We start from the raw sequence: 15,852 nt of genomic DNA, 5'->3' as shown, positions 1-15,852 counted from the left end.
TCACTCTCAGACACAAAGTCCTCACCCAAGCACATCAAGGACATTCAGGAACAAAGAAGATGAAACAGTTCCTTCGCAGCAAAGAATGGTGGCCAAAGATTGATGACGACATCACCAACTTTGTGAAAAACTGTGTGCCCTGCGCAATGAGTGAAAAGTCACTCGTACCAGAGAAACCACCGTTACAGCCAACATCATGGCCTAAAGGACCTTGGGAGAAGATTCAAGTGGACATCTTTGGGGAACTACAAGCAGCTCCAGCACATCAGAAGTATCTAATCGTTGTTACTGACCTGTACAGCAAATGGCCTTAAGTCATATCCACAAGCAATGTGACTACTGCAACAGTGATTAATTGACTTTCAGACCTGTTTACACGATGGGACCAGCCTCAAGTTCTAGTGACAGATAACGGCCCACAATTCCAAGCTGACTTCACATGCTTCTTGAAGAAAGGAATCGCGCACCATAAGACACCGTTGTACCATCCACTGGCCAATGCCGGTGTAGAGAGGTTTAACAAAGTTCTGAAGTATGGTCTTCGTGCCCTGCTCCAAGAAGGAAAACAGTTCTCTGATGCACTGAAAACGCTACTGTTGAGCTACAGATCAATGCCTCACAATGTGACAGGAAAATCACCCACAGAGCTCATGATCGGAAGAACCTTGAGAGCCCCGCTGGACACAGTCCGTCCACCCTTCGCGGCTGACAAACCACCTGATGACGCAAAGCTATGCAAAGAAATACAGAAACGTCAAGAGGCTCAAAAGAAGTACTACAACAAAATAAACCATGTCAAGGAGGATCCCTCACTGCAAGTTGGAGATTGTGTGTGGGTCAAGCGACCACTGAGGGGACACAAGCTGAAGACCAGTTTGTCTGACCCTCATAGGACCATCGCTCGACATGGCAGGTACACCTTCCAGCTTCAAGATGGAACCTTCTGGAACTCAAGAAGACTGTTTCACACCAACCAGCCTACTGAAGAGGACATGGATGCTGAGTTGGTCATTCCACAACCACCTGCCCATGATCCAGGTCAAGAGCAGAACCTTCAACAACCGAGACAGGAAGTGGCTCAGGGAGATGCGCCACAAGCAAGGGCACAAGCAAGGGCACAAGAAGAACAACATGCAGAGCCACGGCCAGCTCGTGAAAGAAGACTACCTGCTAGACTGAATGACTTTATCGGGACCTAGGGTTTTAGTTAAAGAAGGGGGAAAATGTAGGACCTGATATGACTACATAGTCATAGTTTAGTTATAGGACTACAACTACCAGTGTTCATTGTTTTAGGTAGTTAATGTTAACATCCAGACTGAGACGGTTAAGTTAGTTCTGATAGCATGCCTAGCTGACAGCCACGAGTGCCTCACTTGTAACTTTTATTCTTTCATTAAATTTCGTTAAACGGCACAAGTTTGGTTATTATGGTTAAGAAGACACACTCCTACACCTGCTGCACAATTATTTTCAAAATTATTACTCTCCATACCGGCTCTTTGCCATAAGTTAAATATGAAAAGAAAAACTACAAATGTGAATGTCCTATGGATTAGGATTGGTGGACTGACGACTGATGCCCCACGGTGTCTTAGTTTGTTTTTGGGTCTAGCACTGGGTCAGTATACACGCCAGAACCGCTGTGTAATCCATCTCTGCTACCAGGTTATGGGCCCAGAATCACCCAGTGATGTCGTACAGTGTGTCTGGTGAGAGTTAGCATGCTATGCTAGCACCATGAGCCGCCGAGTCGAGTGGCCGCTGGTCTCAGCTGGTTTTTGACGGAGGTGAAAAGAATTATGAACTGTGAGAGACTAATATTTTGGGCCATCTTCGACTGCAAGGACTAAAGGACGCCACTTTAACTGTGCCGGCCGACGATGAGGGAGTGGAACCAGCAGAAGACGAGGAGAGAAATGCCGAGGCACGTGCAGAGCTGATTCACTTCCGGCATGATAAAAGCTCGTCGCTGGTCACGCGAGAAGCAGTGCACACCGGGGATTCATTAAAACCGGGAGAGGCTGAATAAATAAAGCCCCCATCACAATTATTCACATGGTCTCACTGAGAAAACAACCAAGAAAACCACGTTTTTAAACAAAACCTGAACATGAAGGAATGCTTTCAGTTAACATAAAAACCATGTTTGTTAAACAAATAAGAATTTAGTAAATTAAGCAGAAATACATTATTTTTTAGAAAACACAACTTTAATATGTGCAGCTGATGTGCATATTTTTTTATGTAAATCCAACAGACTTTTTTTCAGTGTTGCACACTTAAGGAGAGGGCCTACTTTGGATCAACATATCTATGAGAGGTGTTCTTTTCACAGATGAAATAGTCAAGTCAGAGAACAGGTCTTGTCTAACTAACAGACATCTCACACAGTGTCACACTTGCTGTATCAAACCATGAGCCAGACTACACAGCACTTGCTGATAGTGCGCAATCACAGCCATCACATTGAATGCGTGTGTGTGTGTGTGTACGTGTGGGGGGGAGGGGGTCTCATCCACAGCCATCACATTGAATGTGTGTGTGCACGTGTGTGTGTGTGTGTGTGTGGGGGGGGGTCTCATCCACAGCCATCACATTGAATGTGTGTGTATGTGTGCGTGGGGGGGTCGTCATCCACAGCTATCACATTGAATGTGTGTGTGTGTGTGTGTGTGTGTGTGAGTGGGTGTGTGAGTGGGTGGGGGGTCTCATCCACAGCCATCACACTGAATGTGTGTGTGTGTGTGGGCGGGTCTCAACCACAGCCATCACATTGAATGTGTGTGTGTGCATGTGTGTGTGGGGGGGAGTCTCATCGACAGACATAACATTGAATGTGTGTGTGTGTGTGTGTGTGTGTGGGGGGGGGTCATCATCCACAGCTATCACATTGAACGTGTGTGTGTGTGTGTGTGAGAGTGGGTGGGTGGGGGGGTCTCATCCACAGCCATCACACTGAATGTGTGTGTGTGTGTGGGGGGGGGTCTCATCCACAGCCATCAGAGTGAGTATTGCCATATGATGTGTTGTAGGCTATTGTGTACAGAAGGATATGATGTGTGTTGTGTGTTGTTTAAAAAGGAAAGTCAAACTACTGCACTTGACTGGCTGAGGCCTGTAACTGACTGATCATTGAGGTTATCATGATGGTGAGTGAGTGATTATTGAGGTTATTATGATGGTGAGTGAGTGACAGGCCTGTGGAAATATTGAAAAAAATAATGACTGTTGTCATAAAATGTTGAATGATAGTTGTACTTCTAATTATACTGTTTGTATGATTATACTATGTGTATGGGTAAATGAATATGTCTGTGAATGTTCTCATTCATCCAGGTCATGGTTATCCAAAGGAGTTGAATCAAGTGCAACTGGACTTGGTATATATCCGTGAAGACGTTTCGCCTCTCATCCAAGAGGCTACCTCAGTTCGTGCCTTTCTGACTAGACCAAGCTAGTCTGACTGGCTGGTGATGAGACTCAGTATTTATCCTCTAGGAGTCGTTGTCAGAGCTATTGATATGCGTGGCTCTTTGTGATCCGATGTTTACCAATGCCCGTCGCTAACAGAGCCATAGATATGAGTGGCTCTTTTGTGTCCAACTGCGGCTAACCCAGTTGGACCTTTGTGAAAACTGTAACACATTCCAAAAAGACCAACCAGGTGAGTGATGAGGAGAAAAGGAACAGAAGGAATAGCACAGTCATCCCGTATGTTTCTGGGGTCTCCAAGAAACTCAGGAGAATTTTCAACAAACACCGCATCCCGGTATACTTCAAACCCAGCAACACACTCCAACAAAGACTGGTTCATCCCAAAGACCGTGTACCACACACCCGGAAAAGCAATCTGGTGTATGCCGTACAATGCAATGAGGATTGCACTGACCTATACATAGGAGAAACCAAACAACCCCTACACAAATGAATGGCTCAACACAGAAGGCCAAACTCCTCAGGACAAGACTCAGCAGTCTATCTACACCTAAAGGAGAAGACACACTCCTTCGAGGACAGCAACGTACACATTTTGGACACAGAAGATAGATGGTTTGAAAGAGGAGGAGCCATCTATGCGATACTGGAAAAACCATCCCTCAACAGAGGAGGAGGTCTGCGACACCACCTATCTCCCACTTACAATGCCGTCCTTTCATCTCTACCCAGGAGACTCAAGAAGCCTAGCCTCCAAGAACAACAGTCGGTCACTTACGGCTCCAACGACTCTCATGACCACTGAACAATGAAGTCGAAACTAACACCCCCAATGACCATCGCTGCTAAACAAATGCAAATCAATAGCTCCGATAACGACGGGCGCGGCCATAACATTGGTACACAAAAGAGCCACTCATATCTATGGCTCTGTTAGCGACAGGCGTTGGTAAACATCGGATCACAAAGAGCCACGCATATCAATAGCTCTGTCAACGACTCCTAGAGGATAAATTCTGAGTCTCATCACCAGCCAGTCAGACTAGCTTGGTCTAGTCAGAAAGGCACAAACTGATGAAGCCTCTTGGATGAGAGGCGAAACGTCTTCACGGATATATACCAAGTCCAGTTGCACTTCATTCAACTCCTTAGGATGGTTAAATGAATACTTCTGATTATACCGTTTGTATGATTATACTACGTGTATGTTTAAATGAATACTTCTGATTATACTGTTTGTATGATTATACTATGTGTATGGTTAAATGAATTCTTTGCCTGTTGTCATAATTAAATTATAAGTGGCTTGTGATCTTGGTGGGGGACAAGTATTTGATCGGGGCTTTGAAACAAAAATAACTGGCGTATGACTGACAGGTGGAGCTACATTGTGGGCTTGTTTTTCTTCATAATTTCCTACAAGTGGCAGGTCTTGGTTTACATTTGGACTTGGGATGTGGTCTCAGGCTTGGAAAGGTTGGGGACCGACTTCGACAAATTTAGTACGATTTCAGTCGAACTAACACGTTTACGTGTATTTTAAAAGTCCGGTTTTAGTCGGACTAACACAATAAATCCACTTTTTCTAACGTCATGTAAACGTAGTCAGTATATTCGCTGCACTCTATGGGGGGGGGGGAATATCAAGTGCTCTATAATCACAGAGCACTGTTTAAAATTAATAATATACTAAATTGTATGTGGAATACTTACAGTTTTCTTCCTCTGATACTCCATCACCATCTTTTCAATGCGCTCTTTTTCCTGATGGAGCGGATAATTATCAGTCAAGATACACACATACAGGTGTGATTGGGGTGTGTGTGTGTGCATGCGTGCGTGTGTGTGTGTGTGTGTTGGAGAGTGGGGGGGTCCCTTGTACCATCTGGCTGTGAGGGCGGTAGGGCAGGTTATGCATCATTTGGTCCATCTCCTCAAACCTCATGGCCATGAACTGAACTTCAGCATGCAGCTCCTTGTACTCGGCATACTGGTCATTGAACACGGCCTTGTAGCGTTCCCGCTCCTCTGCTGAGCGTATGGGAGGGTACTTCCTGGGGTCACAAGAACAGAATGTACGGTTGGAAGAAAGCTAATGAGAAAAAGAGTGTAGGGTACACACATCCAAAATGCTCTTACAGGTGCTGGATCAAAAACCAAACTTCAAAGCAAGAACTAGATAAAACCTCCGTGCACTTGGCTAACGGCTCCCCGTGAGTTCAGCTGAGCAACGGTTTTATCTGATAGAGATCTTTGTCAGGCGTCGTCACACCACTGTCACAAAGCAAAACAAATATGTAGGCACAAACACATTCGTCACTCAGGCGATTGTGATCTACATGATTGAGAGTCAAGCTACTCTCAAGCTGGACCAATCAGAGCAGAGCTGGACCAATCAGAGCAGCACTGAACCAATCAGAGCAGAGCAGGACAAATCAGAGCAGTGCTGGACCAATCAGAGCAGTGCTGGACCAATCAGAGCAGAGCTGGACCAATCAGAGCAGTGCTGGACCATTCAGAGAAGCGCTGGACCAATCCGAGTAGAGCTGGACCAATCAGAGCAGTGCTGGACCAATCAGAGCAGAGCTGGACCAATCAGAGCAGTGCTAGACCAATCAGAGCAGAGCTGGACATATCAGAGCTAGACCAATCAGAGCAGAGCTGGGCCAATCAGAGCAGAGCTGGACAACACCGTCTCATACAAATTAGGGGCAGGGCATGCCTCTATGAAAAGGGCAAAAACTAGAAACATCAAGGTCAGTATTATACAGACATTAAATCCAACACATCAGAAGTTGAGTCAAATATACATCATAAATCACATAATCATCATGACAACTGCTACATAGAACATCACAGGAAGGTGAATCAGCTCATCTGGACTCAACGCTTACTGACAGAAACGTTTTATCATTATCTAAGTGACCTCTTCAGTCTCAACTGACTGCAGGTTCCCTCACCCTTATAAACAATACAGTGGCATAACGACCCAAACCCACTACCGGTTTCATATGCAAATATGGGTGTGACTATTAACTAGAGTTAAAGTGGCATGTGTACTGTTCACAGAGGGTTGGGGACTAGCTGCAATCACAGTGTTGTAAGGGCCCTGACACGCCAGGTCGATCCAATGTCAGGCCGTTGGTGAGCGTCTGTGACCCTAGTTTTTGCGGTGTGTCCCGCACCGTTGGCACTAGTCGGACCCCTGTCGGCAGCTTTTTGCCCAATTAAGCATGTTGAATCGGCAGAGCACGTCAATGAGAGAGATCACTCTGATGGCTGTAGCGAACCAGTGCTAAGCTAGTGAATCAGGGACGTCGGCTGTAGTCTTTGTGATGTGTCCAAGTGCAACTTTTTGGCCCAGACGGCAGGCGACGTGAGGCGACGCAGCAGTCGGCCTTCTTTGCCACTAGTCGGTTTGGTGTGTCTGGGTCCTAAGATGGTGACAGATGTACTATTAGGCCCCCCCCCCCCTCAGTTCAGGGATGGTCGTTCCCTCTTAACATAGATGGCCTCTTTGACTCCCTGTCCAAACCAGCATTCCTCCCTATCAAGGATGTGCACATCATCATCCTGGAAAGAGTGGCCACTGGCCTGTAGACGAGCCACTGCCGTCCCAGAACTCCAGTACTATGACCCACCCTAGTATGTCACCTAGTATTTCAGCATGAAACTGACTTACTGCAAGTAGTCCGCTATAATGACAGGCTTGGGAATGTGTCCAGCCGGGATGGGCCGTCGCACAATCTCAGGCTCCATTGTCATGAGCGGAGCTGGTGGGGTTATGGCCTGGCCATCCATCCTTTCTTGCTGGTATGTAGGCAGAGGGGTCTGCTGTGATGTCCTTGAGCCTGGACCCACCTTGGAGGATAGGATGGATTGTTGGTTAATGTGTTTTAAATTCATGTAGCCTGCATTCTGTCTTGCACTCTTAAAGAAGGACTCATACAACCGATCATACTTACTACAGACAGAGGTATCGACGAGCCAACGGTCGTCATCTGAGATCACAGGGATACCAACATCAAGACAAATTAGTCAGTGATTAGATACTTCTTTTTTCTTTTTTTACCCTCTTTTCCCCCCAAATGTATCCGGCCAATTACCCCACTCTTCTGAGCCATCCCGGTCTCTGCTCCACCCCCTCTGCCGATCTGGGGAGGGCTGCAGACTACCACATGCCTCCTCCGATACATGTGGAATCGGCAGCCGCTTCTTTTCACCTGACAGTGAGGAGTTTCACCAGGGGGAAAGAGCGCATGGGAGGATCACACTCTTCCCCCCAGTTCCCCCTCCCAGGCAACCAGACCAACCAGATACCGACCAGACCGACCAACCAGAGGAGGCGCTAGTGCAGCGACCAGGACATGTGCCCACATCCGGCTTCCCACCCGCAGACATGGCCAATTGTGTCTGTGGGGATGCTCGACCAAGCCGGAGGCAACACGGGCACTCGAACCGTCGATTCCCATGTTGGTAGGCAACGGAATAGACCGCTGCACTACCTGGACACCCCAGATACTTATTCTTAAATATGTACAACAATGAACTTTCCCGTGTGTGTATGTGTGTGTTCTCAGCTTGTGGCCGTACCTCCTGTGCCAGCCCCTCCTTCCTGAGCCGTGCTGCCTCGTGTCTCCACAGTTTCAGACACACCCCTGCACCGATCAGGTAGGTTATAGTGGTGATGAAAAGAAGGACAATAGCTACTGACTGCCCTGCTTCAACGTGACAAAATGCCCCATTAACACCATTATTGAAAACGGGGTGTTTGCATAAACCCCCACGTGTGGTGTCCCTCACATACACTATTGCCCCTGCTAAATACAACACCCCTAAGGCCAGATTTATCGTGAACTCCGTCAGAGGCCACCAGGAAGAATCTAAAAGGATGGTGCGATAATACATAGTCATTCCAAGAACTAAAACAGCTACAGTCACTATCCATGCTAGACCAGCTACCACCAGCACAAAGGCTGTCTTGGGACCAGTATAGTAGACCTGTCCATTAGCAGCTGCCCCAACACCTAGTCCACCATAGAGCTGTGGCGTGGAATAGCCAAACATGTTGAACCACTCGTTGTCCTTGTGGACATAGGCGCAGATGCAGGCAAATGCTGCCGCCCCCAGCAGCAGCTCAAAGCAGCCCAGGATCCTTAGCAGGCCTGCGAAGGACTTCAAGTAGCCATAGCGCTGGTGGTACTCCTCCACCCGCTCACTGTAGGTCATGGATGAGAATGGTGTGTGTGCCTCAGATACAGACTCTATTGCTTCAGCATCCAGCAGAAGACCATCGTGGTCCTTTGCCATGTTATGACTTCCACCAGAGGCACTGTTGGTGTGCAGGTGAGAGCCCAGGAGGACTGGGGTTACTGGTTGAGAACTAGGAGGAGAACAGGGGACTGGCTCTGTCGTGTGGTTGATGTTGTTCCTCAGTGAGGGTATAGAGGGGGAGAAAGGGGGGTGACTGGAATAAGACCAGTCCTTGCTGCCATTGGCTATGCTGGCGTGGAAGAAGTTCTTGAGTGAGTCAGGGATGAAGGGACGGACAGGCTTGATTTCCATCGCATCACAGCCATTGGCTAGCTGTTCCTCCTTGCTACTGCCCAGGGGGTAGAAGACATCGGGTCCTACAGCAGGCTGTTCTGGTAAAGGAGGAGGTGGCAAGGGGTCCAAGCTGACAGCCAACTCTGCTCCATGCATTTTTTCCAGGGAAGGAGGACTTTCCTGATCATGCCACGGAGACCCCACAGGGACCTGGTCGTAGTGGGGGATCTCCCTCACCCAGTCAAAATGGGTGTCAAAACCACCTCCTCCTGAAGACATTGTGGATGTTTCTGCCTTTGCTGCTTTGGAGAGAAAAGAGAGACGCTGAACTGACCATCGTGGATAGGCCGTAGGTATTTAATCTAAATCTGAGGTGGGGAATCTTCTCCAGGAGAGGACATGTGGGCGAAGGCTTTGGCTCCAACCAAGCAGTTACACACCGGAGTCTATTAATCAAGGTCTGTTGCAAAGACTCTACTGATTAACAAGTAGACTCAGGTTTGTAGCTGCTTAGTTGGAACAAAAAAAGCACAATCCGACATCAGCCATTTCTGGATAAGATGTCCCGCCACTGATCTAAATTAACCAAATTTTATAAACCAGTGGTTTTCAATCCAGTCCTGGACTACAACCAGTACATCCATCCATCCATCCATCCATTATCCAAGCCACTTATCCCGCTCTCAGGGATGCTGGAGCCTATCCCAGCAGTTATTGGGCGGCAGGTGGGGAGACACCCTGGACAGGCCGCCAGACCATCACACACACACACACACACACAGAGGTGGCAAAAGTACACATATTCTTTACTCAAGTAGAAGTACAGATACTTGTGTAAAAATAGACTCTGGAAAAAGTAGAAGTACTGACTCAACTTCTTTACTCAAGTTGAAAGTACAAAGTTACAGGTTCTGAAATGTACTCAAAGTATAAATGTAAAAAGTACAGTCTTGGCTATTTCACCATGTCACCTTTGTTTTTAGTCAAAGTTACATTAACATTGTGTTTTAATTTAGTTGAAATTAAACTTTATTTTTAGTCAAAGTTACATTAACATTGTGTTTTAATTTAGTTGAAGGCACAGATTAATATGAAAAGTCTAGCCCGAAAACAGTCCTTGGAGAAAAGATCGTTTTATGAATTCAAACGTCCATGACTTCCAACAAGGCACGGTGAATATTAGCCAGAGAAGTAGATCATGTTATGATGGGTCTATCCCCTGAAAACATGAAGTAAAAACAAAAACAAAAACAAAAAACAAACATGCGACAAAACCAGTATAGTCCTTTCCCCCCCAAATCATTCAGCTCTACTCTTATCTTAACCATTCCAACTCCCAATGAAATTACGTCTGTCTGGTATCGTGAGACTATCCGAGATCATCTCCATTAAGTGTTTAGAGGCTTGACTTACGAGTCTACAAGGTTATAATGTTAATAATCGATAATTCCCCTCAAATGCATTAAAACTAAAGTAAGGAGTCTGTTCTGAAAAGGTAAGCAGTAGTAAGTAGACATTTGTGTTAAAATGTAGGGAGTAAAAGTAAAAAGTTGTCAGAAAAACAAATATTCAAGTAAAGTACAGATACCTAAAAAATCTACTTAAGTACAGTAACAAAGTGTTTGTACTTCATTACTTCCCACCTCTGCACACAAACATTCATACCTAGGGACAATTTAGTATGGCCGAGTCACCTAACTTACATCTCTTTGGGAGGAAACCGGAGCACCCGGAGGAAACCCACGCAGACACGGGGAGAACATGCAAACTCCACACAGAGAACACCCCGGGACGACCCCCAAGGTTGGACTACCCGGGGTTCGAACCCAGGACCTTCTTACTGTGAGGCGACCGCGCTAACCAATGTGCCACCATGCCGCCCACTACCAGTACTAGTGGTGTTCTGTTTTGCCAGTTGGTTAGTTAATTACATTCACCTGTTGTTCCAGTTCCGAAATGTCCCGGTTGGAGGCTGGGACACCGTCACTGGCAGGTGAATGTAGTTAACTTCCTGGCAGAATAGAGAACCAGAGAATATAAAGATAAATGTTCATAGGCCTACATCAGAACACAGATTAGAAGAATTAAGTAAAATAGATGTTTACATAGACAGTGTAAATAATGTAATAAAATAACATGCTAGTGTAAACAGAATAAACAATTAAAAATGCAGACTACATTTTATCTTAATTTAACCACATCGTTCCAGTCACGAATAGCTGTATTGTGGTGCTAGAAGTGATTTCAGCTACATTGATAAATTCTTGACAGAACGTGTCTTCACTGAGAGAAGCCCACTTTGTGCTATCATTGACTAAAGCCAGAGGGTTGTCCAAGTTAATGAGCCTTCTGTTGCCCCACGGTACACTACATGGCCAAAAGCCTGAAGGCACCCCTTCTAATGAGTGACTTTGGCTGCTTCAGCTACATCCATTGCTGGTAGATGCATAAAATCAAGCATACAGCCATGCAGTCGCTATCGGCAACCATAGTCAGTAGAGCGGGTCGTACTGAGGAGCTAAGTGACTTTCAACATGGCACTGTCATAAGAGGCACCTTTCCAACAAGTCAGTTTGACAAATTTCTGCCTTGCTAGAGTTGCCCCGGTCAGCTGTAAGTGGTATTACTGTGAAGTGGAAACATCTCGGAGCCAAACCAGCTCAGCCACAAAGTAGTAGGCCACACAAGCTCACAGAACAGGGCCGCCGGGCGTGTAATGCGTGAAAATCGCCTGTCCTTGGTTGCAGCGCTCTCTACTGAGTTCCAACCTGCCTTCGGAAGCAACAGCAGCATGAGAACTGTTCATCAGGGGCTTCATAAAGTGGGTTCCCATGGCCGAGCAGCTAAACACAAGCCAAAGGTCACCATGCACAATGTCAAGCATGGGCTGGAGTGGTGTAGAGCACACCGCCGTTGGACTCTGGAGTAGTAGAAACGCCCTCACTAGAGTGAGGAATCACACTTAACTTTCTAAGAAGTAACGTGAGAGTCCCAGTGAAAACCCTGCGGGACTCTGGAGCTGTAGATGCTTTCATTTTAGAACCAGTACTTCCTTCTTCTGCTGAGTCTGATCCCAGTGTCTTGGTATGGGGCATGGGCTTAACCACGTTGCCTGTCCCACTTCATCAGATGGTGCTCATGTCTGACCTGGTGCAGGGGGAAGTGGTGGTTGGTGTCCGCCCAATGCTACTGGTTGAGGGGGTTCACCTCATTCTACGTGATGGTGTGGGGCTGGGGGACGTGTTTGGGCTAATGTGCCGCCACCTCCAGTAGTTACCCCCTTCACCGACCTTTGTGGGGGAGGTAGGTGAAAGTGCACCAGGTTTGCCGGAGGTTTTCCCAGCCTGCACTATGAGCCGCGCTACACCCAATCTTAGTTCATTTTTTTCTGAGTTAATTTTTTTGTTTATAGATTATCAGTGAAGAAATAACTTGCAAGAAGCCAGTTTTGTTTCTTCAAATGGGAACAGAAAATCCAAGTTAACCTTTCAGCAACCTCAGTAACCTGAGCTCTGTAGCAAAAACAAAACCAGGAGGGGGAGAATGCGGGGCGCTGTGAGGAGAAGCCTCGTCCCTGATCCGTCTGCTGAACCACCGCCCTTCACCTTACACACGGCCATGGGAGTCATGTGGCCTGCCTCGCCTGTTTCCATCTCGCCAAACACCGCATCAATGGCCTCTGCTCCGAAAGGACTACAGAGGCCTCAAAAAGAAAAGAAAAGAAAAAAGAAAGTCTTGTCTATTTAAGTATTCAAAGTTGTACTTGTGTGGTTAAAACCTGTTTTTGTCTGGTCCTGTTGAACCTGGACCCATTTCTTGCGGCTCTTCTTAACCGCAACCCTTTCGAGTCAAAACAGTCCCCACTTTATTTTGCGGACGACTCTGTCCTGTAAACTCACTCCGCAGCCCGGGACACACAACCACCACGTTCCGCCCGTCATAAGGTCACCATGGTTACCAGCCCGCCCGAGTCCGGAACAGATGGAACCAGCAGCGCACTGCAGCGGGTCAGGGTGGCTCTTTTTGTGGCACCGTTTGTGACGAGGTGTTTCAGAGATAAATACACAACTTCATTAAGAATGGGTAGCTTGACAACTCCGGATGAAAAGGCGCTGACGGGACTGGGCGGTCAGGGTTCAAACAAGCCGTTATTACCGGTAATAACCATAAGGGAGCTGGACCGTGCCGGTCAGCAGGGTTCTGCACGCTTCCGTCTCCATATCTTGCCTCTGCGCGTATCAAAGAAGACACAGTCCCAGTCCCCGTCCACATAATCAGTATTTGATTGATCGGGATTACCTTATGTTGCGTCGGTTGTCAACCTTTTCTCGTCAGTCAGTTTAACGTGGGTCACATAACCGGACGTGGATGCGGACGCACAGAAGTTTCGAGACGTTTCTTCCTCTTAAGTCACAGTTAAGGTAAGTCACAACAAACCAGCCGAGCCGAAGCTGACCGCGGCAGCCGGACCAGTCCCACACCGGGTTCGGGTCTTTATCGGATATTCCGACTTTGGAGTTTTTCCAAGCGTGTCGGTCCTGGAGAGAACTTACCGGGGTCATCTGTCTCGGGTCTTCCACACGGGCTCTTTGTTTGCTCCGACGTGACGAGTTTTCAGACAGAAAATGTGCGTGTTGTCCAAGACGACAGCGACTGGCAAGCGCCGACTTACGTTTGGCGTTCAGATAAAAACAAAAAACGGTAGGCTGCCACCTACAGACAACTATATGACAAAACAACTTGCACTCAGGAATTAGTCACCATCAAATTATGGTCGGTCGTTTGTGATTTTCTAAAAATGTCGGCGCTTTTAAATGCGTATTTTAATAGGTCTGTCGTAAAGACGTGAGGGGACGCCATGGCAGGACCTGCAGAGAGAGACAAGACGTTGTCTCCTGTACGGGACAGCGTGGAAGACGTGTGCTGTGGGTGACATGACGGTTAACTTACTGGCACTGCCGGCAAAGAATTAGTTTCGCAAGTTAATCAATCCACTGGATGCAAAAACAGTAGAGACTGGTTCACACTGACAGTGAGTTACAAATACATTGTAGCGACGCTCTGACTGTCGGCGGCGCTGCGCTGGGGGGCGCAAGAGCTCATGAAACTGTTAGAGTTGGAATTGTTGCTGATTGTGTGATATTTTTGCGTGTTCGGGTGTTCTGTTTATGTTGGGATGTGTTGTTGTTTGGGGGTTTGACTCAGACTGGGTACTGTTACTGACTGACTGACCGTAGAACCGTGACTTAGACTGATGTCGCCACTTGATAAATGGGGGGGGGGGGGGTCGTTATGTTGTGGTCTGTTGTGACCGGTGTGAAAACAGAAGCGCGCACCCTGGGTCGTGAGGCGTATGTATGGCGCACGGTAGTTGCGATTAAAAAGAGGTCTCTGCGTCTCGATCCGTTCTTCCACGCCAGCGCGCCACATTGACGTCAGAACTGGGGTTGAGTTGAAGAGCGGAGAGAGAGGTCAGAAGACTGGAGCGGCACACTGAGCAGACCCATTTGCGCATGGAAAACTTGGCGTGGCAAAAGACGGAGCCCGCCAGAGATAGAAGTTTGCTAGCCCATGGCTCCAGTGCAGCGCGGCCCCACCGCCCTCTAGAGGCTAGGAGGGCCAATACAGGGGAACGCCTGCTGTCAACTGCCACCGACCACTCCTTAGCATCCGGGAGGGATGCTGCACATAGAACATCAGCCAAGCTGCCCAAGTAAGATGGGATGGCACAGCTGGAGCCGTACCTCTCGCAAGTCCAATTAGCGGCATGGCACAATGGATAGAGCAATAAGGAAGCTGCCATCCACCTGGCTCTGGTGTTGGAGGGAAATGCTTTGCAGGTGTTCCTCGACCTAGCCCCAGCGGAGCAGCGGGACCTCCAAGCTCTGACCATGGCGCTGGAGAGGTGATTCGGGTAACGACCCTTCACTGACCAGAGCAGGGAACAGCTAGCCAGCCGCCACCGCCAAGAGGGAGAGAGCTTGGGTCCCTCACCGCACATGTGCAGCTACGCGCCTAACACGGTTATCTGCAGTTCAACGCAGCCACCCAAGAGGAGCTGGCCCTCCATGCTTTCCTGCGGAGGCCCACACCAGAGCAGTTGCGCCAGTATGCTCGCCTCGCCATGCCCCAGTCCCTCACCGAGGCTCTCTACAAAGCTGAATGGGCCGAGGTGGTACTCTCCACACGGCTTACCCAGCAGAGGGCCCCTGCTCACCGACCGCATGTCAGGTTGGCCGATGAAGAGGATGAGGCTCTGCCAAGTTCGGTTTCGATCACAGTAGTCTCGGCAATGGCCTCCAACATTCAGGCGACATCCACCCCGGCCGACTGACCGCTGTTACTGGTGTGACAAGCCTGGGCACATAGCCTGCGATTGCCCAGTGCTGGCGCCGAAAGCCAGAGTCACCTGGCCAAGGGGGAAACGATGGCGGAGTGGCCTAGTTAGGGGACCGCCACTCCAGTCTCCAGCCCCCTTCAAGGACGATGCATGCTGGTTGGCTGCCAAGGTCACACCAAAGGACTGTATTTGGTTTTTTTTTCTAAATTTATTTCTGATTTTTCCCTTTTTTCTCCCAATTTAGTGGCCAATTGATCCCTATTTTAATTCAAACACCCACCCTCGTATTGCATGCGTTCGCCAACTGCATCTCTCCGGCCGGCAGTCTCGAAGGAGACGCCTCCCCACTTTCGTGACAAGGTGAATCCAAGCCGAACCACTGTTTTTCCGACACACACAGAGACGCATTCACATGACGAACACAAGCCGACTCCGCCCCCCTCCCGAAGACAGCGTTGCCAGTGATTGCTGCTTCATCGAGTCTGGCCATAGTCGGATCTGACGAGACCGGGGCGCGAACCCCAGTC

The 15,852-nt window shown here is 48.1% G+C and overlaps 1 protein-coding gene across 1 annotated transcript in view; it reads right to left on the bottom strand.

Moving 5' to 3' along the window:
* Positions 1-9,264, bottom strand: part of LOC130111788 (uncharacterized) — a 45,533-nt gene extending 36,269 nt beyond the window's left edge. The window contains exons 1-5 of the mRNA XM_056279073.1: positions 8,032-9,264; positions 7,404-7,439; positions 7,121-7,299; positions 5,321-5,492; positions 5,152-5,202 (exon numbers count right to left, since the gene is read on the bottom strand). Coding sequence (XP_056135048.1) covers positions 5,152-5,202; positions 5,321-5,492; positions 7,121-7,299; positions 7,404-7,439; positions 8,032-9,264 — 1,671 coding nt within the window. The remainder of the gene's footprint in view (positions 1-5,151; positions 5,203-5,320; positions 5,493-7,120; positions 7,300-7,403; positions 7,440-8,031) is intronic.
* Between the last annotated feature and the right edge of the window lie 6,588 nt (positions 9,265-15,852).

This window comes from Lampris incognitus, chromosome 1 (assembly GCF_029633865.1).
Source record: "Lampris incognitus isolate fLamInc1 chromosome 1, fLamInc1.hap2, whole genome shotgun sequence".
Taxonomy (NCBI): domain Eukaryota; kingdom Metazoa; phylum Chordata; class Actinopteri; order Lampriformes; family Lampridae; genus Lampris; species Lampris incognitus.
This window is presented reverse-complemented; position numbering and strand designations above follow the sequence as displayed.